Source organism: Molossus molossus, unplaced genomic scaffold (genome assembly GCF_014108415.1).
Source record: "Molossus molossus isolate mMolMol1 unplaced genomic scaffold, mMolMol1.p scaffold_m16_p_17, whole genome shotgun sequence".
Classification (NCBI taxonomy): Eukaryota; Metazoa; Chordata; class Mammalia; order Chiroptera; family Molossidae; genus Molossus; species Molossus molossus.
Window position 1 is genome coordinate 2,498,553 of NW_023425352.1, and position 23,651 is coordinate 2,522,203.

General features: G+C 56.2%; 1 protein-coding gene across 1 annotated transcript in view; it reads right to left on the reverse strand.

The window, feature by feature from the left end:
* The window catches only part of CHST15 (carbohydrate sulfotransferase 15), a 74,114-nt gene that overhangs the window by 21,940 nt on the left and 28,523 nt on the right, over positions 1–23,651 (reverse strand). The window contains exons 2-4 of the mRNA XM_036265366.1: positions 4,061–5,087; positions 2,640–2,979; positions 898–1,044 (exon numbers count right to left, since the gene is read on the reverse strand). Coding sequence (XP_036121259.1) covers positions 898–1,044; positions 2,640–2,979; positions 4,061–4,813 — 1,240 coding nt within the window. The 5' untranslated portion in view covers positions 4,814–5,087. The remainder of the gene's footprint in view (positions 1–897; positions 1,045–2,639; positions 2,980–4,060; positions 5,088–23,651) is intronic.

Below are 23,651 nucleotides of genomic sequence, written 5' to 3' on the forward strand. Positions count from 1 at the left end.
GAATCTAAATAAAAGATCTAGGAAAATTTTTTACATTAGTTACCTGCCAATTTAAGCAAAATATGTCATTAGATTTCTCTCTTTCTGGAGACAAACGGGGACGAACTTCTCCTGAGCTGAACCAACACGAAGGCCAAACAGATAGGTTCTCAACACATTCTTGTGACGTAAACGATTATTAATCAGACCACCTCACTTTGAATGTCTGAAGGCATCAGGCGGACAGGGCTTGGCTTTTCCAACAGCAATCAGCCCGCAAGGATGCCTCGGGGCTGTGTCAGTGTGTGTGTGTGTGTGTGTGTGTGTGTTGGGGGGTGGCGCCCCTGCCTGCACCGGGTTCCAGCAGCCAGGGATGGCAACACCCACGCTAATCAGTTAATTGTGTGTATGATCCCCATCCAGGCTTAGACTGGCTTATCATTTAAAGCAGCTAAGCATGTGTTCTTCATTACAATAAAAACAAAGGGTCCTGGCCGGTGTGGCTCCGCGGTCAGAACGTCAACCCGTGGACCAAGGAGTCGGGTTTGATTCCGGTCAGGGGCACGTACCTCGGTTGTGCTGGTTGGGGTTGTGCGGAGTCAACCAGTCAATGTCACCCCCACCCCCCCCTCCTTCCCACTGCATCTGAAGATAAATAGAAAAATATATCCTCAGGTGAGGATTTTTTTTAAATTTTGTTTTTTTAAAAAACAAAGACATGGTGACGTTTTTAAAAAGCCGTTTCAGGTGCACTGAGTCTCCACGACACTAGGAAGTCCACTAACATTGCTGCCCTACAGAGAGCATGCGAGAGATGTGAGTGTGTTGCTGTGCGGGGTAAGAGGACGCCAGGCGGGGCGCATGCCCGTCGGGCGTCCTGCAGGGGCGCGGCGGCCCGGAGCTCCGCGGAAGCCGTACCGATAGTGATCCTATTGATCTTGCTGTGCTCCTCTGCAGAGCTGGCCTGCAGTCCCTGATGGATCTGGTGTGCGGCCAGGTCAAAGAGGTCCAGATAATCTTCCACGGGGTAGCGGTCCCGCAGCCCATCTCTCAGGCGAACAATTCCTGCAAGAACCAAGAAGCAGGAGTTACGGAGGACAAAGCTACCGCTGCTGGGCTGGTGGCCTCCTGGGGCACGCAACTAAAAGGAGGTCACAGCCGTTCAAGAACTACAAACGTGTCTGCCTGGAGAACCCCAGAGTTCGAGGCTGGTTCACACGGGCACCAGGTGAGACCCTGACGTGACGGACAGCAGTGGCTTCTGGGATTCACACGTTGCGAGAACAGAAGAGCACACTTTTCTCTGAGGCTCCGTCTCCCGTCCTGTTGATCAAGCAGCCTGTCCGTCTGTCCAGACAATCAGGAGCATTGATGGTGCCCGGACAGACACCTGGGTTGAACCGTAGTTACCTTGGCATCATCCACAGGCAGCCTCAATGTGCCCCTCGCCTTAACAGTGGGTACATTCCACTCGCAAGCACACTGCCCACACACTGCCCCAGACCACAGCTACCAAGGTTAATGGGAAGTGGAATGAGAACGCCCATGGACGAAACAAGAGGCTCAAGGTGTCACTGGATCCCTGGGCTTCCCTGCTCCTGGCTGGGGAACCGAGTTTCCACTAGGGACATGGTGAACTGTGTGGGACAGCACCTCCAAATGAGTCCGAATAGGAAACCCTGGCTCCCCCTGCTGCTGCTGCAGAACCCCAAAAGACATATGTATACTTTTGTCCACTCGGGGTGGAGCATCAGAAGGATTAAGTCCATTGTCTGTCGGAAAACACATTAGGTTATTGGTCTAAACTTGGGTCCCGCTAAGGAAAACTTGTAAGAGTCCCTTCCAAGCAACCTGGGTCCTTTCCCCGGCCAACGCCCTCTGGCCCGCCCAGACTTCGGCATTTGTCATCCCCAAGCGCAGTGACCACATGTCTCCCTGGCAGAGGAAAAAGGTCAAGGCGAGCAAACAGCGACCCAAGGGCCGCAGGGTGGCTCAGCGGGGCGGGGCAGAAACCAGCAGGAGGGACAGCCGCGGCCACGGTCACCCCCTGGGTTAGAGGGGGCCGTGAGCAGAGTCACCGAGAACGGTCTCCTGTGGTCTGCCTCCAGCCCTGAGCCGAATGGGGCAGGTGTGAGGGGACAGGGCACACAGCAGCCCAAGGATATCCTTCTGCGCCCTCCACTGGGCCAGCCCCTAGCAGCCTTCTTTCTGTCCCCTCCCAGTGCCTGGGCTCCAGGGGGGCAGGTCAGAGCTGGGAGGGCACCGGCCCCAAACGTCCAGCCGGCTCCCCAGGACAAGAAGAGCTGCCCACTCTGCACCCTTCCCCTGCCCTGCACACTGCTGGCGCTCAGGGAAGCCCCCGGGGGTGGGGGGCTGGGTTCCAGCCCACTGGACGTTGGCCTGGAACCTCAGACAGGCGGATCTGATGGGCGTGTCTCTGGGTTTTCTTTCCCCGCTGGGAGCCCTCGCAGCGCCAGCGACTGCAGGGAGCACAGGGTGTGGGGGCAGGAGCAGGACGGGGAGGCGGAGCCCGGGCCGCCCCACCCCCGGCCGCGCCCACCCCGGGCCCCGCCCACCTCGGGCCCCGCCCCACCCCGGCCCCGCCCACCCCGGGCCCCGCCCCACCAGGGCCCCGCCCCACCCCGGGCCCGCCCACGCACCAAAGCGCTTGCGCGTCCACCAGTGCGGCTCCTTGATGGCGGAGAACTTGACCTCGGGGTGCAGCCGCAGGCGGTCGTACAGGTCGGTGGTGCCGCACTTGGGCTGGCCCACGATGTAGAAGCGCGGCAGGCAGCGCAGGCGGAAGTGCCGGCCGGCCGCGTGGGCCAGGCGGCTCCAGAAGGCCTTGCGCAGCGCGTCGAAGGTGGCGCGGAAGCGCTTGGAGTAGAGCGCGTAGGAGTTGGTGAGGTAGGGGTCCGTGGTGTTGCGCCCCGGGAACTCCTCGTACCAGCACGGGCTCCTGCTGTCCGGGAGGAACTTGCTGGGGATGACGGAGAACATCTGCGGGAGGACAGGGGTCAGCCGGCGGGAAGGGTGAGCCCACACTTTCGGGACAAAATCCTGCCCTGGCCCGGCCGAGGGCCCGGTTCATCCCCGGTCGGTGCATCGCCCAGGTTGTGGGCTGATCCCCAGTGCGGGGCATGCAGGAGGCGGCCCGTCCATGTTCCCTCTCATCCATGTTTCTCTCTCTCTCTCCCCCTTCTTCTCTCTCTCTAAAACCAAATAAATTCAAGAAAAATTTTTTTCTTAGACCCTGCCCTCACCCCTGATGCCCGGTTCAGACTGCAGGTGTTCTCGGACCCTGCTGAACGCCAGTCCCAGCAAAACCGGGTAACAGCCCGTGTTTTCTCTGACTCCAAAATCAAAAACAACAACAACAAAAACCACTCTGGAGAGAATGAAGACAGAATCTGATCAAGATCCGCCGACCACGATGTATTCTCGACACCCGCGCCCACAGGACGGTCCCACTACACACCTGGCATCTTTTTACTAATTGTACGTTCAGTGGCCATAGAGACAAAAATACCGACACGGACAGGATGGAAAACGGATGACGGTGATCCGGCAACACTGCCTTGATTGCCCCCCATGTCCCCATCACCCAACATCTCCAGCTGCATGCTCAGTGCTTGATCGCCCCCCACGTCCCCAACATCTCCAGCTGCATGCTCAGTGCTTGATCGCTCCCCACGCCCCCATCACCCCAACATCTTCAGCTGCATGCTCAGTGCTTGATCGCCCCCCGCCACATCCCCATCACCCCAACATCTCCAGCTGCATGCTCAGTGCTTGATCGCTCCCCACGCCCCCATCACCCCAACATCTTCAGCTGCATGCTCAGTGCTTGATCGCCCCCCGCCACGTCCCCATCACCCCAACATCTCCAGCTACATGCTCAGTGCGGTGAACCCCTTCTTGGCAGAAACATTGTAAACACACGGCACGCTCCGTCACCTGGGTCCGCCAGGCTACTGAACTATCCCAGCCACACTGGAGACATGTTTCCCAACGATGGGGACCGAAAAGGAAGCACCGTGGTTTAAAGTCCGCCCTTAGCAGCGATCAGCATGCTACTCACATGTGGTTCCTGCCGTCTGAGGTCGTCTCTGTCTGGGAGCTGCCTGGGTGTGAACTCCAGCCGGGCTGTGATGCTGTCGATGATTAACTTAACGCTCGGGTAGTCCTTCACGTAGGAGGTGTTATTCACAGAGGGCTGGTGATGATGCTCCTTCATGTCACCTGGGTGTTCGCCATCCCCTGCGCCGGGGCTGCTGGAGAAGGCTCCGTAATGGAAAGGCGAGGCGATCAGAAGCTCCTGGTGGGCTCCGGAGAGGACGTACGAGGCCGTCACCAAGGTCATGATGACCAATCCAAAGACGAGGCTGCATCGCTTCCCCTTCCTGAAGCGCAGAAGCCCGCCCCAGCTCTCGTCCCCCTCGGCCCGCACCTGGAGAACAGCCAGCAAGTTCATCTGCTTGCCATCCACACGGAACACCACTCTGTTTGCTCCCGGGCACGCGGGGCACTCCGGGCCGCTGTGATGGGGGCCTCCTCGGCCGCCGACCCGCTGTTTGTGCGTGTGGTCGGGCGACAGCTGCACACAGTGCCTCATCATAACGCCCTGGGACGGCCGGCCCACCGAGCCATGGGCGAGGAGTCCGGGGCAGGCGTCGTGCTGGAGAACGAGCAGGACGTCCGGTGATGACAGACGACGGGGGGCGGGCACCAGCGACCAACATAAAAAGGAGCCCCAAAGCTCCAAAGAACGGGGACGGGTGTCCTTTGGTCCGACTCTGAGCGACAGCGGAAGGAGGTGATCTCCAATTGTCATGCTCTGTCGGCGCTGCGGCCGCCGTGGGAAAAGCCACCGCCGGGGAGCAGGCCCGCTTGTCCTTCAGGTGTTTCCCATGGCCCCAACGAAGTGGGCGAGGTCTCGCTGGGGAACGTGGAGACCGCCAGGAGATGGGCAGATCTCATGGTCTCCTCAGGCAGCGAGGGGTGGGCGCGCCATCCACGGAGACGCCCCGAAGGCCCCCCTTTTACATCCCGTGTTCCTTTCAATGTTTCGTCTTCAGGGGCAGAAAAACTTTAAAATGTCGGATCACCTAAACAACAAAGAGAAGAGGTTTTATTCCATCGTTCAGTGATAGCAATGACCTGGGGGGGTCACCTCCAAGGAGAACTTCTGGTCTCAGCCAGGCCTCCTGGGTCACAGACAAGGCATGGAAACCACACAGGATAAAGGGAGGTGCCAGGGCCTTGATGCCTGGCTTTGCGGTTCAATCTCTGCCGGCAAATGTGGCCCCAACACCAGCAGCACCAGAACCACGGCAGGCACCTCATAACTAGCCCAATTCACAAATCCCTCAAAGCCTCCACCTGACCCAGCCAAGTGACCGGATGCCCCAGTCCCAGGACTTTGCGGTCACTCTCAGATTCATGCTGTCAGTGACCATGAACTTGAGAGATGAACTGAAATAGTGCTTTTCAGCCAACTAAAAAACCCATGAGGGAGGATGGTTAGGTTGGGAAGAAGCAGAGGAAAAATGTTTTTCTCTCCTGCTAACACCAATAGTCTCTTCCCCAGAGCCAACCGTTACTATCAGTTTAGGAAGCAAAAGTTAATGAAAATTCAGAAAGACTGAAATGCCCCTCTTCTTCCTCAGAGCATATCATATAAAGAACCTTGTGACTTCGGTTCGTAAGCAATTAAATCCAGCGTATCCCCCATGTGGCTCTGCTCTTCAGACCCTGAGATTATTGTCCATGTTCATCATCCCAGGAAAAACAGGTTCTTAAAAATCTATTCATCGAATCCTGTGGTTATAAAATGTAATTTCTCCCAGATGATACTTCTTTGTAGATATTGTTTTAAAACAGTGAAAATGGAGCCCTGCTTCATTTCCTGCAGTGGCAGACCACCACGCGCTGTGTGACCTTCAGCGAGCCGGACAACCTCTCTGAGCTCTGGGTTCCCCACCGGTAAAACTGGGCTAGGAGAACCTCCCTTATACATCTGTAAAAGTATTAAGTGAGTCAGAGCATGCAAAGAGTTTTCATACTGTCCACACATAGTTGGCATCCCCTAAAAGGTAGATAACATGGATAATAGCAGCGTCATCAGTGACTATTACTGTTATGGTTTCTAATTGTCAGTGAACGCCTTGGACGTTTGAAGTGGAGTCAGAGACGGGAGATCGTTTTTCTTAGCGCCCTTACCCAAGGGTGACGGACGCCTTTCCATCTCTGTACACGCACCCTCAGCCCATCCTTGTGGTCCCCAGAGAAGATGGCATGAACTGACCCAGCACGAAAGCTGCCTCGTATTGGCTGGAGGGCTGAAAAGCAGAACTCCCTGGAGAAACGTGTCCTCCTCCCAACCAGAAGGCCATGCGTTGCCAAAGCGTGTGGACCGCGAGAGAGCCGAGCGGCGCTTCCCACAGTGCCTCCCACACCACGTCCCGGTGCTGTCCTGCGCGCTCTGTGCTTGAGTTCCCTGAGCAGAGGTGGAAGGGACAAATGACAGACTTCTTGAGAACAGGGGCCTTTCGTCTGCTCCTAAGCCCTGGGAATCCATCCACAGGAGAACAGAACACACAGAACTTCTGAAACATAAGCGGCCGCGGAATTTCTCCTGGGGTCTCGAGGAGCCAGTCTGAGAACACGGGTGAGTGAAAGCCTAGACGGATCGGGTGGTTCCGGGGAGAGCGGAGGGGTGGGGGCGCGGGAGCCAACAGCTCTGGGACCAGGTACATCGCGGGCTCCGCCGCCCTCAGCCCAAGAGCAATCGGAGCTGGGCTGGAACCTCGCTCCAACCTCTGCTTCAAACTGCTCACCACCCCCCGCCTTTCCCTCGGTACACAGCACTCTTCCAAACCAAAGAAGCAAAAGGGCCAGCTCCCCGACTCGGCAACGCCGTCACTAAGCCAAAAACACACGTTTTACGCGGCGGGGACAAGGCTCCAGCCGGGATCTCGGTGGGAAGTGAGTTCCCTGGGTCTCTCTCGCTGTGGAAGGCCTAATTAACTTTTTAAAAAAAGAAAACATGGTCTTTGAAAATCCAAGACAAGAATGTACAATGTCTGGACCCAACAGAATGGGTAAAAGTAGATAAATAAACCCGGGGGGACAGAGAAGCTGACCGAGTGGACAGCGGGTCTCTGGGGTGTGGTCAGAGCATCTGAAGCGGGGACGTCTCGGGGGCCTGAGCCCCTGACCCGGGTTCTGCACTTACTCCCAGGAGGTGGTGTCAGGACTGAACTGAATTGTAGGACACCCAGCCGGAGTCGGAGAGCTGGGGGATTTGTTGGTGTGAGGAACACCCTAGGGGCCCTCTTGGGAAAAAAAATATAAAACTAGCGTTTACAAGTGTTACCAAAACATATGGTCAGTGTATAGTATGTAAAATACACCTTGGTAACATTGATTAAAAATAACAGACGACCAGTGAACACGTGGCTAGGCACCCTTGTAAGAGCAGAGCTGACCCTCGTCCTACAGGAGGGAGGGTGCAGGGGGACCCCAATGGCAGGCCCTTCCCCACCTGGAGCATATGTTCCACCAGGAGGTGGGGCTGCAGACAACAGAAAAACCACCGTGAATGAGGTCATCACCTGAGATGCTGCTGAAGGATATGAAGACAATTAACAGAGAGAAGACAAGAGGGCCATTCACACAGAGGTTCTCGGTGCTGCACTAGGGCCGGGCCATCCTTTGTTGTCAGGGGCTGTCCTGTGTGTGATGGGACGTTGAACGGCATCCCTGACCTTCACCCCCACCCCCGTGAGAGCGGCCACCTTGGAGGAGGTGCAGCAGACAGGATGGCCAGGGGAGACCGCATGTAGGAAGGGACATCCGAATGACAACAAAGAAACCAGCCACGTGGGGATCCGGAGAAGCAACAACCCATAAAGGAGAGAATCTGGAGCTCAAAGCCCTTGAGGACCACGTGAGGGCCGACCCTGCACTGTGGGGCAGCTGGGGCATGAGACCCAGTTGGGAGGGGAGGCAGGGACCAGACCCTGTAGGGCCTGCACAACCAGAGTCAGGGCTAGGATCTGTCTGTGTGCAAAAAGGGATGCATACTACGTATTCATCCAAAAAGATCTCTACCACACGTGTGACTGTTCCCTCACACAACGCGGTGGAGAGAAAGCAAACTGATGCGATTATACTGAGGAAGGCGGATCGCTCCTCTGTCCCTGCGCTGCCCTTCCACGGGCCGCCAGTGCTCCCGGAACAGTCCCTCCGAAACCCAACACGGGTGCTCTGCCCGTGAAAAGGAGCCCTCGTGCCCCTTGCACCCCCCTGTCTGGAATGTCCACATCTTGGTGCCAGTGGACTCGGGTCAGACAGGACCCTTGGCACTGCGTTCCGGTATCAACCCTAAGTACTCAGGTATACATTTCAGTGAGATTTCTTCCCAGCCCGGGCTCAATGCTGTGCTCTGTAGAGACAGGCTACAATGGTGGGGACCCAGTACCCCTGCACGAGATCAGATGACTGCTCCCAAAACAGAAAGCGTTCAGTTCCCTGGCTAGGGGGCCCCTATTAACCTATGCACCCCAAGCATCATTAGCAAGCCATTTATAACAAAATGGTAATTGAGAGATCCTGAAATACCGCTGTAGATTAAGTAATTGAATGCCCCCTCGGTGTAAGATCGATAAAGGGCATCCAATTTCACCCTAGGAAAAAGTTATTAAATTATGGTGGCCATGAGCTGATACAGCAGAAGAAAGATGTATGAAACTTCAAAAGAAATCTGGGTGGATTTAAACAAATAGCTTCATTTAGGGAGAACATTTACATCTGCCCTCTGGGAGCAAAGAGGAAAACACAGCTAATAACATTATTTTACTTTAATGTTTTAAGGGGGAAAAAATGGATGGTTCTTAATTAACCTTTACTAAAACACAAAGCCTCCTTCTGATTAGTGTGTCTAACTGCCAACATTTCTCTCCGGGCGATGGGTATGGAAATACATCTTCCCGAGGAATATTAATCACGCGTGGGGGAAGGGACGTCTTTCACGTCTCGCTTAAAGATACTGTAAATGGCCACTGAGACAGGCGGCGACGCAGACTGGGCGTTCCGCACAGACAGCAGGCGATCGGCTTCGCTCTCGTACCTGGGGTCCGGTGCTCTCCAGCACCAGGCACGTCGATAACGCGGAACAAAGCTGCAACCCTGGGTGGACAGTCACTGGCCTGCAGCATGGTGGACAGCACACTGGTGGGCACGAGGATGCTGCCGTCGGGCCCACTCGGGGACCTCAGACAAGTCACCCAAGTGAGCTGGGCCTCTGTGTTCTCCCGAGACGTCCCTCACAGCACACAGATCACACACAGCACCGGAGCTTGGGTGCTGGAGCCGGGCACCTGGCTTTGACCGGGAGCTCCTGGCTCAACCTCCCTCCTCCCGTCTCCCGGGAAGTAAATCGGGAACAGTCCCGGGACCCACGTCAGAGCCCTGCAGCCGGCGAACCAACGCGTGGGAAGCGCTTAGAAGAGCACCTGGCCCACAGTAAGTGCCAAATGCGTGTTCGCTGTCATGCTGCACACACAGTCCTGGCCCAGACGGAGAACCTGCTAAGTAGCAGTTGAGCAGGCTTCACTGTGCGCTGCATTACTGGTTGCAATGCGTGACCCTCCCTCCATCCACACCCTTCACCTCACGGGCGACCGCAGTTCCTCCAACTAAAGGCGTGGAATACAGCCCCCTCCCCCACCCCGGTTTGAGTCTGGAGACTTGCTTGGGCCAATAGAATGAGGCCGCAGTGACAACATGCCAGTCCGAGCCCGGGCCTGAAGACACATGTCGCGTGCCCTCGGCAGCTCTGCCGTCTCCGTGGGAAGAATGCGGCGGTGCGGCCAGGAGGGGGAGGAGCGACACGGGGAGCAGAGCCACCTGGCCGAGCTCCTCCTGGCGCCGCCGACCCCCACAGACAGGTGAGAAGTGGCAAGTGGCTGTTTGGAGTCACTGGGTTCTGGGTGTTTTGCTGCATGGCAGAAGCTACCTGATGCCCTCTGCCACAGGTTACAGACGACAGGTGTTACCAAGTCAACCAGGGTCATTCTGCACGTAGGAGTTAGTTCCAAAGGGATGTTTACGAACGAATCGCGAGCACTTCACCCGAGGGCCCAGTGAGTCAACCGAAGCACCGCTTTGCTGGAAAGCAGCCCCGGGCTGACGCCAGAAACAGATACGCCAAAATAACGCCCAAAAGCCAGACGGCAGCGGTTCCCAAATCGAGACATAACAACTGCCCAAAGTCACACACCAGGTGATTTTCTGGCAAAAGGTGTGTTGTGACAACCACAGCTGCTCTGTTTGCGTTACCCAGCTGACCCCGTTCCCCCGCTTCCTGGGGAAGAGAGCCGGCTCCTTCCTCCGTTCCCAGATTCCAGCACGTCTTCCTTGCGTCCTCTCCTGGAGCAAGCCCTTCCTGCAGCCTGACCCTTCGGGCTTCCCTGCCAGAGTTCACCTTTCCTGCCGACTGACTCCTCCCCCCGCTGTCTGGACCGGGGATTCTCACACTGTGGGACCAGCAGGCTCTTCCGGCAGCGCCCAAAACGCGTGTCACACGAACCTCGGCCTGGCAGTGACTTTGAAAGCATACCTCCCTCTACATGAGTCCGTCGCCCACACTATATCTGTTCATGACCGCCTCACACGCTTTACGGCTGAACTATGATTTTGTTCCATTAAAAATGGCATTGTCACGGAGATTGTGTCCACAGTGTGCGTCCTCCTGTGCGTCCAGCCCGGAGACCGGCATGACCTCCGCAACCACTGACCTGTTCTGTGACTCGACTTCCCCGTCTGTACAACGGAGATGCAACTCTCCCCGCAAGAATGTGAAGAGAACATGAGCTGGGCACCTGGCACAGAACAAGCCTCCGCCGGGGACAGGTGTTCGCCCGGCCATGGGAGAGGCCAGGGCCCCCTGCAGGCCCGCCTGCTCTGTGTCTGTACCTTTAGGCTCCGGGGCCCGTTTTCCCGGCTGCCGCAAATCGGAAGTAACGGATGAGAGAGGTGGGTGGCGGCTCCAGGCGGGCGGCAGGCTCAGGACGTAGGAGCCCGCTTGACAGTGGAAACAAGACAGTGACAGGAGGAGCCACTGGATCGCCGGTGCCTCGGTCAGCGGGTGAGGAGCCGGAGAATCTGGGGCAGCTATGGGTGCAGGTCGGGAACAGCTTGGCCCTAGTTCACTGCTCACCAGGGAGGCTGTTTCCCAGAAAGGGCCCGTGCCCCAGGCTAGGGGTCTGGCTGAGTGAGCCACTCCTGGGAGGAGAGAGGCAGCAGAGAGATACTCCCAGGAGATCCGGGCACCTCTCCTGCTGAGCCCTTCTCACCGAAACCCTGGGACACCTCGGGCATGACGTGGCCAGACCCAGCTCAGGCCAGCGCCGGTGCAGCCTCCTGCAGATCAAACCTGCAGGTACCTGCTCAGCTGGCCCTGCATTACACAGTTGGGGACACTGAGGCCCAGTGCCGTTCTGTACCCCCTCCCCCCGAGGATGCACACAGCTCACTGCAAACACCAGGGGCCTGATCCCAGTCTTCCCCCGCACCTCATTCACAAGGGAGCCTGTCCTAACCTCTACCCCGTCCCCAGCCTGGCCGTGGACAGTCCAGCCATTCACCCCGCACCCCATCCCTTCGGGATCCCTTCCGAAGAACAGGTCTGCAGTCTCGCCCAGAGAGGCAGGAGCCCCAGGGAGCATCGGGTGTGTCTCCTCCGGCTGTGCAGTGTGACAGGGACAGGGACAAGGTTTGCAGAGGCTGGGGCGACGGCACCGGGACAGGGACAAGGTTCGCAGAGGCTGGGGCGGGGAGGAGGGCAGAGAGCTCACACTCAGGATTATAGGGGCGTGGCGAAAGTAGGGTTACAGCTGTAATACAAATAAACGACACAGAAGTGCATGAAGACCCCCGTCTCTGACACGAGCCGCTCCCTGTCTCGGACACCAGTGGGGGAAACTATTCTAACACTCGTTTCTCCATCCCAGCGGCGATGCACACAGGAACTACACCTCGGCGACATGTCCCCTCGGGCTTGTCCGTCTATGACGGCTCCCCAGAAGGGACGACCCACTCGGGACAAGGCTCCTGGGTCCGCTGCAGACGGCTCTCGGCAGGAAGCCAGGACAGTCAGAACGGAGAGCATTTTGAGCGAGCGATGTTCAGTCTGTTTCATGACATTTGAAGTTAACAATGAATATCACTGTCTGTGCAGCCCAGGAGTACATGTAAGACACGGACCCAGTTTAGGGCTATAAGTGACCCCAGCCCCAGTGGCAGCAGAAGGAACAAGGGGGCATCCCGCACCTGCTGGGCGCGGAGCACCATGAGGGGCCCCTCCTGAGGGTAGCCCTGTGAGGTCAGCACTGAGATCCCCAAGTTATATGTGGGAAACTGAGGCACAGCAGGGCCAAAGACCTGCACAGAGCCCCACAGCCAGCCAGTGGCAGGGCTGCAAGGCCGGTGACCTTTGTCCTGCGCCATCATGTGAGATGGACGCTCTAGGAGACACCTGCTCAGGACGAGACCCCAGGAGCAGCCCGCCGGCCACCCCCGTCCCAGGCCAGGAGGCCAGGCAGGAGGTGGGTGACCCACAGAGAGGAGCAGTGATGGTCCACCTTCGTCAAGTCCGTGCGGGTACTCGGGCTTGTGCCTGGCACAGGGTGGCTGCCCACTAAGTCGTCTCTGAGTTAACGAGTGAGGGAGCCGGGCTCTGGCCATGAGCGACAGTCCAGGTGACAGGAGCGAACGTGTGGTGAGGCCTTCCTTGTGTCCAGACACCAGGCTGCACTTTACCTGGACTGTTCTGTTCACACACCATGACCTAAGCCAGTGGGTCTCATCCTTCCTGACGCCGCGACCCTTTAATCCAGTTCCTCACGTTGTGGTGACCTCCAGCCGTGAAATTATTTTCATTGCTACTTCATCACTGTAATTTTGCTACTGTGATGTCTTAGGCGACCCCTGTGACAGGGTCGTTCGACCCCCAAAGGGATCACGACCCCCAGGTTGAGAACCTCTGCAAGAGGAAAGCACAGTTAGTGTCCCTATTTTACAGATGGGGACACTGGCCCAGAGAATGTAATGCTACATCCTTCCTGCCCCCGGGACTTAGAACACAGGAGAGAGAGCTGGGCTGGGGATCCGAAGGCCTGGCAGAGACCTGCCGGGCCCCGTCACCAGCCGCATGACTGCAGGCAAACCCCATCACCACTCAGACCCTCGGCCTCCTCTTCTTAAAGTAGACACGACATCACGTGGTCCCGTGATCTCAGGAACCCACATATGTGATCAATTCTGTCATTTTTTTCACCTGCTTCTGAGGGTTCAAAGGTCCACGCCAACAAACCTGAACTCACTCTCAGACTAGGGGGCGCTCAAGCTCTTGCACACGTGGGACCACAGAGACGAGAAGCTGAGTCCAGCTGCCTGCCAACAGCTCTCCCTTCACACAAACAGGAAACCGATGAAAAGATGTGACTCGGACTGTAACGCACGGAGACTACACCTCAGGGTGAAGGAGCGGGGTGGCCCTGTCGCCACTGGGTTCTCACGTCCCTCCCCCTTGCCCTGGCACGTCTCAGGAAGAGGGTGAGGGCTGGTGAGCAGCCGGTGCCCGACCCAGATGTCCTCAGGATGGCGCAGAGCAGGACGTGCGTGAGCACGCAGCTCACATGTGCAAACCAACTGGAAGCGTGGTCCCGCAGGCGCCCACAACAGCTCAGAGGCGGCACGACTGGATGGGAGCAGCTGGCCCCCGCCAGATGGCCCTGCCGAGCTGATACTTGGGAACGCCATTTCATCCGAAGATGAGCAAGATGAGAACCGGTGAACCCTGGAACGAGAAGAATCGCCTGACAATCACCTCTGTCATTTCTTTCTGATGGAGACAGGATGCTCGACAGAATTTCAGTGTCCTCCGGGGGACTTTAGGACAAGATACGATGGGGTTCCTCCAGGGTGTCGCCTGCAGCCAGGGAGCATTCACTGCCCACGAGACAGGTCCGCCCCTTACAAGTGTGGGAGGAGGCAAGGACTACACCTCCAGCACCAACCCCAGCCTGGGCATGTACACCCCAGAGGCATGTGGTGTGTCAGCCATCCCAGTAGAAGGAGGCAGGCCAACGCCACCAGGGGTATGAGGAAGGGTGCCGGCCCCCCAGGGGTGTGCAGAGGCCTGCCAGGACCGGCACAAAGCTATGAGACAATTTGAGTTCTCCATGTTTAAAATATTTAAACATTTGAAACACTGTTTTCAAACTAAGTTATACTCAGAAGCATATACCATGTTCATGGATTGGAAGAATCAACATCATTAAAATGTCCATACAATGACCCAAAGCAATCTATAGATTCAATGCAATCCCTATTAAAATTCCAACAGCGTACTTCACTTCACATATCTAGAACAAATGCTCCAGAAGTTTATATGGGACTAAAAAAGACCCCAAATAGCCACAGCAATCTTGAAAAAGAAGAATAAAGTTGGAGGGAATCACAATTCTGGATTTCAAGTTCTACTACAAAGCCACTGTAATCAAAACAGCCTGGTACTGGCACAAGAACAGGCATATAGATCAATGAAACAGAACAGAGAACCCAGAGATTGACCCAAGACATTATGCTCAATTAATATTTGACAAAGGTAGCAAGAGAATAAAATGGAGTAAAGACAGTCTCTTCAATAAATGATAATGGGAAAACTGGTCAGGTACATGCAAAAAAAAAAAAAAAATGAAACTCAACCACCAACTTACACTATACATGGGAATAAACTCAAAATGGATAAAACACTTAATTGTAAGCCACAAAACCATAAAAATCCTAGGGGAAAAAACACAGGCAGCAAAACCTCAGATATCTCACAGAGCAGAATTTTCACCATTATATCACCTAGGGTAAGAGAAACTAAGGGGGAAAAAAGGGACTACATCAAACTAAAAAGCTTCTGCACAGCAAAAGAAATCAGCATCAAAATGGAAAGGGAACCCACTGTATGTGAGAACACATTTGCCAGTGAGTCACTGGATAAGGGGTTAATCTACAAAATATATAGAGTGCTCATACAACTCAACAAAAGGAAGGCAAAGAATCCAATTAAAAAACAGGCAGAGGACCTAAATAGACACCTCTCCAAACAGGACATACCAAGAGACATGAAAAAGTGCTCAATGTCACTAATCATCAGAGAGATGCAAATTAAAATGACTATGAGGTATCACCTCACACCTGTCAGAATGGCCGCCATCAACAAATCATCAAACAACAAGTGCTGACGAGGGTGTGGAGAAAAGGGGGACCCTAGGACACTGCTGGGGGGGGTGCAGACTGGTGCAGCCACTATGGAAAACACTATGGTGTTTCAAAAAATTTAAATCATAACTGCCATTTTACCCAGTGATCCCACTTCTAGGAGTATATCCTAAGAAGCCTGAAACATCAATCAGAAAGAATATATGTACCCCCATGTTCGTAGCAGCATTATGAATAGTGTTAAGATCTGGAAACAGCTCAAGTGCCCATCAGTAGATGAGTGGATAAAAAAGCTGTGGTACATGTACACAATGGAGTACTATGCAGCTGTAAGAAAAGAAAGATCTCTTATCCTTTGAGACGACATAGAGGGACCTGGAGAGTATTATGCTAAGTGAAATAAGCCAATCAGAGAAAGACGATATCACATAATCTCACTTATCTATGGAATATAATGCACAAAAGAAGCTGATGAACAAAACAGATCCAGAGACATGGAAGTGGGGAACAGACTGACAACCCTCAGAGGGAAGGGGGTGGGGGCGGGAAGAGAGAAACCAGAGGCTCATATGCACATGTGCACAGCCAGTGGACACAGACAGGAGTGCAGTGAGGGCGGGGTGGGGGGCAGGAGCAGGGAGGAGGGTGTCAAAGCGAGGAAAAGGAGGGACATCTGTAACAAAAAAAATTAATAAATTAAATATTTTTCAAAAGATAATCACTGAGGTATACATGCTCTTATACTAGAATAATTTCTAAGATGTAGTAATACCAAAGCAAGGGGGACGGCTGTACATACATGAAATATTTCTGGAAGGAGGTATGAAAACTGTAAACAGGAGAACTGGGTCATTAGGGCACAGAAAGAAAGGACTCTATATACTTTCTACCACGTATTCTGTAGAAAATCTTTTTAATTTCATTCTATTAGCATGCTTCATACGTCCAAACTAAATAGATATTTATATACGAAAAAATAATGAAATGCACTGAGTTGTACTCGGACACATCACCACAGGACAGGGAGTCTGAAGAGAGCGTCAGCTTGGGGCCGGCCGGGGCACCTCCTGGGGATCTACCATCTTCTGCCCTCTGGGTGCCCTGGGGCGCGTTAACGAAGCACCAACAGGGCAGGGGAGAAGAGTTAAGGGGACTGAACACCTGCTCTGGGCAGACGCTATGCTGCCTCTCAAAGCAGTGACCAAGGCAGGTGCGACCACCCCATCGGGCAGGTGAGCAAGCCACGGCTCTGAGCAGTGACCTGGCTGGTCCTGCATCACACAGCAAGTAAAGGGCAGCGCTGGATTTGACACCAGCGGAGGGCCAACCTGCCGCTCCGTGGGGGAGGGCGGGGCATCCACACAGCACCCAGTTTCCCGTCTCTGAAGGGGCGGAGGGGGCAGGCGTGCGGTCACTCCCACGCCGACACTGACATCTCGCCTCGTGTCCCTCACAGAGCAGCACTACTTCCGTAACCGCAGAAACAATAAAGATGCAGTCACAATAACACGTGTCCAGTCAAGAGGTGTGGCAAACAAGGCGGACGGGGCCTCGGTCGCCTCTCCGGAACCGAGCTCCGCCTCCCTCGCTCAGGTGGCATGGGCTGGCAGCGAGGCCAGGGCTCGGCGCCCAGGCAAGAACCCGCCCCTGCACAGCGTCCAGCGAAGTTACCCCGGAGCCTCACCTCATCCCCCGCTTCCAGTTAACATCCTCCCGCCAGACACACTAAAACGCTCGGTCGCCATAAAAACCCAACTCTCATTTCTCTAAGAACAGTGGCCTTGAGAGGGAGGCCTGCCCCGCCCCTGCCGTGGAAACCTCGGGCCACCAGAGCGCCCAGAGTGAGCACACGCCTTTATGAACACGCGCGGTCCACGCGGTGAGCACGGGGACAGCGGGAGCCTGGACTACGTCCCCGGACTGCTCACCGACGCCACTGAGCCGGACAGCGGTGACCCCGACCACGTTTCACGCGGCCACACACGCCTGAGAACGGGCACGAAAACCAAGTCCCAGAGGTGTTTGAACACACGCACGTCCACCTGGCTGCTGTGTGCCCTTGGGCAAACGGCGGTACGCTCCTGTGCCTCGGTTTGCTCGTCTGTAGAATGGACACAATGCCAGTGCCCACAGTGCGGAGAGCTACGAGGATGGAAGGGGATGACCCACGCAACACGCTGGTGGGGTGTCCATCAACTCCAAGTGTCCAACAGATGGATCCGAACCACCATGACCGTCCTCCCTTCCGCCCCTTCCCTCCCTCCTGTGTCCGCCAACAGGACCTCAGCTCGCAGCAGGGACTCCAGCCTGGAGCAGGAAGGCAGCCAAGTCCGGATGCGAGGCAGGAAGGAGGGGCCAAGGCTTCATGTCAGCGATGTCCGGACAAGACAGGAGCCCTCCCCGCGGTGACACGGCAGAGGGGACGGTCGTGCCACCAGGACACAGGAGCCCAGGGCTGCTCTTTGGATGGGAAGAGAGACCCGGAGAAGAGACTAGTCTTTTATGTTTTTTTACTTTTTTTGTTTTCGAGAGAGAGAAGAAGGGAGAGGGAGACAGAAATGTCGATGTGAGAGAGAAACATCGATCGGCCGCCTCCTGCATGGCCCCCACTGGGGATCGAGCCCACAACCCTGGCCTGTGCCCTGACCGGGAATCGAACCGGACCCCTCAGTCCATGGGACGACGCTTCCTCCACTGGGCCACACTGGCCGGGCAAGAAACTGATTTTTTTAAATAGTAGTTTCAAATCCTCCTTTCGACTTTTATAAAACAGACCATGACCCCGCTCAAACCTGAATGCAGACTCCCAGCCTCCGGAATCAGCGGGTCCGGCCAGCGCCGCCCTGCGGCTGTGCCGCCCTGGTGCAGGCCGAGGATGTGGCCGGTCTGTCGAAAAGAATTCTCTGCTCTAGTATTTCTGGAAGACTTGGTGCTGTAACCTTTTCATTTTCTCCAAGTTTCAATACTTGACGCTGGAGAGGTGGCCACTCTATAAACACTGTGACAGTGGGCAGGGGCTGCGGGCCAGAGCGGAGGCGCCCTTTGGCCTCGAAGGTCGAGCAGGTGGGCACAGGAGGGGCCCTGAGACAGGTAAAGTCAGAGGCCGAGCTGGGGAAACAGGTCAATCCCTCTCGGTCCTGAGCACAGAAAAGCGCGACCTTTCTCACCGAGGCCGGGAGAGTGCTCGCTGGGGAGGTCGGGACTCGCGTGCGGACGGCAGGCTTCTCCCAGGCTAAAAACAGTCCCAAACTTTTATTTTAAGACAACGGAGAAGCAGCCCTATGGCGGACTTCCGAGCAGGAACTGCACTGGGCTGTCTCATGGGACAAGGCCCGCAGAGCGCTCAGAGGCTCAAAGCCAGAATCAGCTCAGAGTCAGCCAGACCCCCGCCCCCCCCCAGCCAGAGCGCCTGCCGTGTCTTCCCCATCCTTCCACGGCCCGGAGGCCACGGGCCACAAACGGTTTCTGTTTGTGTGTCCAGCTGCCTCTCCCGACACCACTAGCCTCCCTGACCCACGAACTCCCTCCGATGTCAACCACCCCCATCTCGGCGTGTGCCTGTCACACGGCCCCTGCGGTCCCCACGGCTGTCAGCTCCGCGAAGGGACAGCGTCTCTTATTCGTGGTTACGAATATTTCCTGAAGGGAGGCGGGAGACCCGCAGCACCTACGCAGATCGCTCGGTCATAAACAGAGCATTCCCAATGAGTGTGCTTTTTGTATTTAAAACAGAATTGTAGCCCTGGCCCGTTTGGCTCAGTAGTTAGTGTCGGCCCGCGGAACAGAGTCACAGGTTCAGTTCTGGTCAAGGGCACATACCTCGGTTGCGGTTAGGTCCCCGGCCCTGGTCAGGTCCTATGGGAGGCAGCCAGTGGATGTGTCCTTCTCGCATCAGTGTTTCCTCTTTCTCCCTCCCTCTCTTTCTATACCCCTCCCTCCCACTCTACTGAAAAGTAAAATGGAGAAATAACCTCGGGTAAGGATTTTTTAAAATAGAATGGAATCATACGTTCTGCAGGTTTTAACTTTCTGCCTCTCTGGATTAGTTCCATCATTAAAAATCCATGTCCTGGGACCGACCGAGCCCACGGCTGGCCCTGGCTCCTGAGGCACTGTCTGGTGGGCTGGCCCCAGACTTCACTGGCCTCAGGCTCCTGACACCCCCAGAGAGCCCTGCCCGCCCCCAGGTCTACGGGAGCAAACTCAAGAGCCTGGGAGGGCGCTGGCTGCATCTCAGTCCTCAACCTGGGCCACCTCCTGCCTTCTAAGTGATCTTCCTGCTTAAGAAAACACAGACCTACCGCCTTCGCTAACAACAGGATTCTTATCTGTGGCCAGAGGTTTGTTTGTTTTCCATTTTGTTGTTTTGACCCCTTTCCAGTCCTTACAGCCCTTTTAGGCTGATTTCTGCAGACGCTCTGTCAACACAACTTTTCAGGGCTGCGTTCGGGACAAAAGAGGAGGAAAAAGTCCCTTTGGATGATTTTTCCTTTTTTCCTGTAAAGGAAATTTGGAGCTGTTTCAAAAACAGCAAGTATTCAGAGTCGACTACGAATCCAAATGACCTCTCCTCCTTGCTTTGTGGGTCCCTCAGCCGCCTTCCCCCCCCCCCCCCGCTTCAGAGAAGGGAACACCAATTACCCACATAATTACAAGAGCCCCCCCTCTTATTCAGCCTGATTGTCTTACTGTTTTTTACGGGGGGGGGGGGCTAGAATTGTGGGTTAAAAAGTATCCACAGCATTAGAAGGTGCCAGGCTGGAGGACTTGGGTGTCAACCAGCAGCCGTGGGGACAAGAAACAGATGCTTCTGGAGCCTCTTCGGGTCACCAGGGGTCCCCCCACGCGGCAGGTCACCAGGGGTCCCCCCACGCTCACTGCCTCTGCGTCCTGCCCGAGCCTCCCCACTCCGCGCGTGACGCTGGCGGTAACAGGCACACACGCCTGCCCCCAGCAGTCTGGGCTGTTTTCACGTTCTGAGGACGGGGCGGCTGCCGCACGGCGCGACGGCCGTCGGCTGACTCAGTCTTTCTGAGGTTCTCACGTCCTTTGGCTGCTGTGAACCCTTGAGCACAGATGAACAAGGAGGAAAACAATCCCCGAGATGCTTCTCCCCAGACGGCCAGTGGCGTTCCCTTCACAGCTGAAAAGGGGGGAGAGGGAGCCATCTCAACTTGGGAAAAGGGCACCCTGCCCGCTGTTTCCCAGAGGGGTGGGTCAGCACACTCAGGGGATCCTTCTCTGGGCACCTCTCCCTGCTCCCCTTCTGCTCTGCCCACAGCTTCCTGAGGCCACACAGGGCCCTGGGGTGACAGAACAGGACCTGCGGGGGCACCTGCCATCGGCTCGCCCTCCCCCGCCCCACTAGGATCTGTTCCACCCAGGGGGCTGCTCGGAGCATGGAGGGCGTGCAGCACCCCAGACACCCCATTCCCCACCGAGGCCTCAGGACGCGATCAGAGACCAGGCCTCTGGCAGGCAGCAGACGCCCAGCTTCTAGAGTTCTCCGTGGGGACCTCGAAGCAGAAACGAGGAACATGGTCAAAGGCAGCATGAAACTCCTAGCCACTCTCTTCTGCAGGTATTTCCTGGCCAGTAACTCACATTCGATGGGGCTGCTGGCCTCTCCCTTTCCCTTGTTCCAACAAAGCTGCCCAGTGGTCAGTGCTCGGCCGTGGGGAGGGACACAGAGAGGGAAGGCGTCTGTCCCGCCCAAGACCTGCAGTCCAGCTGGGCATGGAAGCCACCAGAACAGAACCTCAAAACCCAAGCCAGGCGCCCGAGAGACTGCCCAGTCTGGAGGTCTGCCCACCTGCCCCAAAGCGGGCAGTCAGAAGGGGGCGTGTGCCGGCCGGGAAGCTGGCTCCAGGCAGCCACAGAGAGGTAAACTAGTATCGTTTCTCCGAGTCGAGCTGGGTTTTCAAATTTCATTAACGGTTGCGTCTAAACATGTAAAATGAAAATGATGTATTGAGACACTTATCCAGATACTTAATGTCAAAACTCACAGAATCTTTGCCTCGATGAGTGAACTAACTGAGGCGTAAAATGAGCACATGGCTAATTCCAGGACTCACTGCCTCCCGGTCTCCCCGTCTCTGGGGTCGGAGGCGGGGGTGGGGGTGTGGAAACCAGTCTCCCTGTGCTGAAGCCTCGGCAGCAGGGTGGTGGCTATGATCACATGGGTCATCGAGACAGCCTGACCCCAAGCCTGCCTCAGCTGCCACCTGAACGGGATGAAGATGTTCCCGTCTCGTCCAACAGAACTGCAGGAGGGTGAGCTGCCGCACGGCCAGCGCGGAGGCAGGGGCCGGAGCTCTCCCGTGATGCCCGCCATCACCCTTCCTGGTGGTCCCACGCCCCTGCTTTCTGGGTCTGTGCCCAGCCAACCCGTCGGGGACTCTGGGTCACACACCTCTGTGTCCCATTCTGGCCACTTCTAGAAGGAGGGTTCCCCAGATCGCCTCCGAAAAGCTCGGCTTCCCCGGCCACCACCACAACCGATCCTTCGTATTCCCATCCGGAAGATCCAAACCTACACGCTCACGTCTTCTACGTGCGTGTAAAGAGAAACACACGCTCTTATAAAAACCCTGCTTTCTTATCACCCCCCCAATAGCCCCCTCTTCAATACCGGTAAACAATTAGAGAGACACAGGAAAAGTCACTTTTAAAATAAGACCTTGTCTTGAGAAGAACTCAAAGCATTCCATTCGTCAGAGTGGAACACACATTAAAGTGACGAGAAGCAGGATTGTTTTCATTTTAGGGCTGATGGTATTTGGGGCCCCGAGCCCAGAAAGAAGGCTCAGCGAGGAGACAGTCCAAGCTGGGAAGCCAGTCTCCAAACAGCTATGCGCGTCCCTACGAGCTAAGCTGCGGTCACATGCGAGTGAGCCCTGGCCAGCCGGGGAGGGGACTCTGCCTCCTCTCGCAGTGGGGCGACGTCCTGTGTCCCTGCACAGATGCCCACTCAGCATTGTGCCCCAGAGGCCTCTCCATGGAGGTGGGGAGTCCGGGCTTGACCAGGCGAGGGTGCACATTCCCGTAAACCAAGGTCCCACGTGAGTGCCCTTGTCTGCTGCACTCCCAAGCGCAGGGAGTTCGGGTTCAAGTGAGTTCCGCAGGTGTGACTCGAGTACACAGCGAGGCCACCCAGGCCAGGAACGCCAGAGTCTCGTGGTGATGGTCAAGTTCGTCCCTGCTGTTTTCAGACCCGTCGCAGAGGGGAATGGATGACACCGGGCAGAGGGGGACACATGCCAGACTCCAGGAGGCATCAGGTGGCCCTGGAGGGTGACGGGGAAACCCAGGGTCTCTGCCTGTCTCCGGCGGCCCCCGCCCCAAGACGATGGAAGGAAAAGCACAGAAAAGCTTTTATGAGCGGGGCCTGTGGCCCGGGAAGGCTGGCAAGGGCTGGGAGTCAGGCAGGTCACAGTTTATGGCTTGAGGTTGTAGGAATGTGAGTCACGGGCTTTAAACAGGCGAGTGGAGCAGAGGGCTGATGAGCCGGCAGCCCTGTCCCCCAACCAGCTCCTGCCCAGCGACGCCTGAGCAGAGATCAGCCTGCGGCCCTCCCCAGAAGGACACCTCGTCCACGCAGGACAGGACCCCCGTGCTCCCAGAGGAGCGATGTGGACACGTCCTGTCCCTGGGCCTGACTAGCCAGGTTCCGAGCACCGGGCTGCATTAGATGTGGGGTATAATAGACATAAAGACCTGCACTTGGAGCTTCAGACTAACACACAGCGTAGACCCAGAGCTCCTGACACCCCGAGTCCAGAGCTGCCCATGTGGCACAACTCCGAGGGCCCATCCCCCACCTCCAAGGGCCAAACTTGGCCCTCAGATTAAGACAGCACACCCCCAGTTCACGCCGTCCACGACACATGCGACCCCTGCTGTGTACCAGGCCCACCTGCACAGCAGGGCCACGGCCATGAACTCAGCAAGGCCAGTAAGGGAGGCACCCCAAACCCCACAAAGGAGAAAATGACAGGTGGGCTCGGGGACAGTCCTCTGAGCAGTGTTTCCAGCAGAAACAGAATGTGGGCCACACACCCAAGCTCAGATGGTCCAGATGAAGCCCATTTTCATATATTTCAGTCAACCCAGTACCTCCCAAGTAGCTTCGGGTTGCGCTCAGGGTCACCGTGATTCACGGAAGAGGTGGCACTGTTTTCTCACGCTGAGTCTTCACGAGCCGGCGTGTGTTTTACACGGAGCTTTGCCCATCCAGACGCTGGGTCTCCATCAGACGCTGGGTCTCCATCAGAAGCACCCAGTCTGTAGGCAGAGCTCACAGAATCTACAGCTGAGAAAGGAGTCACCTTCCCACGTGGCTTCAAACATTCTTAAAAGTTTTCCAATAACTGAGCTGAGTATCAGTG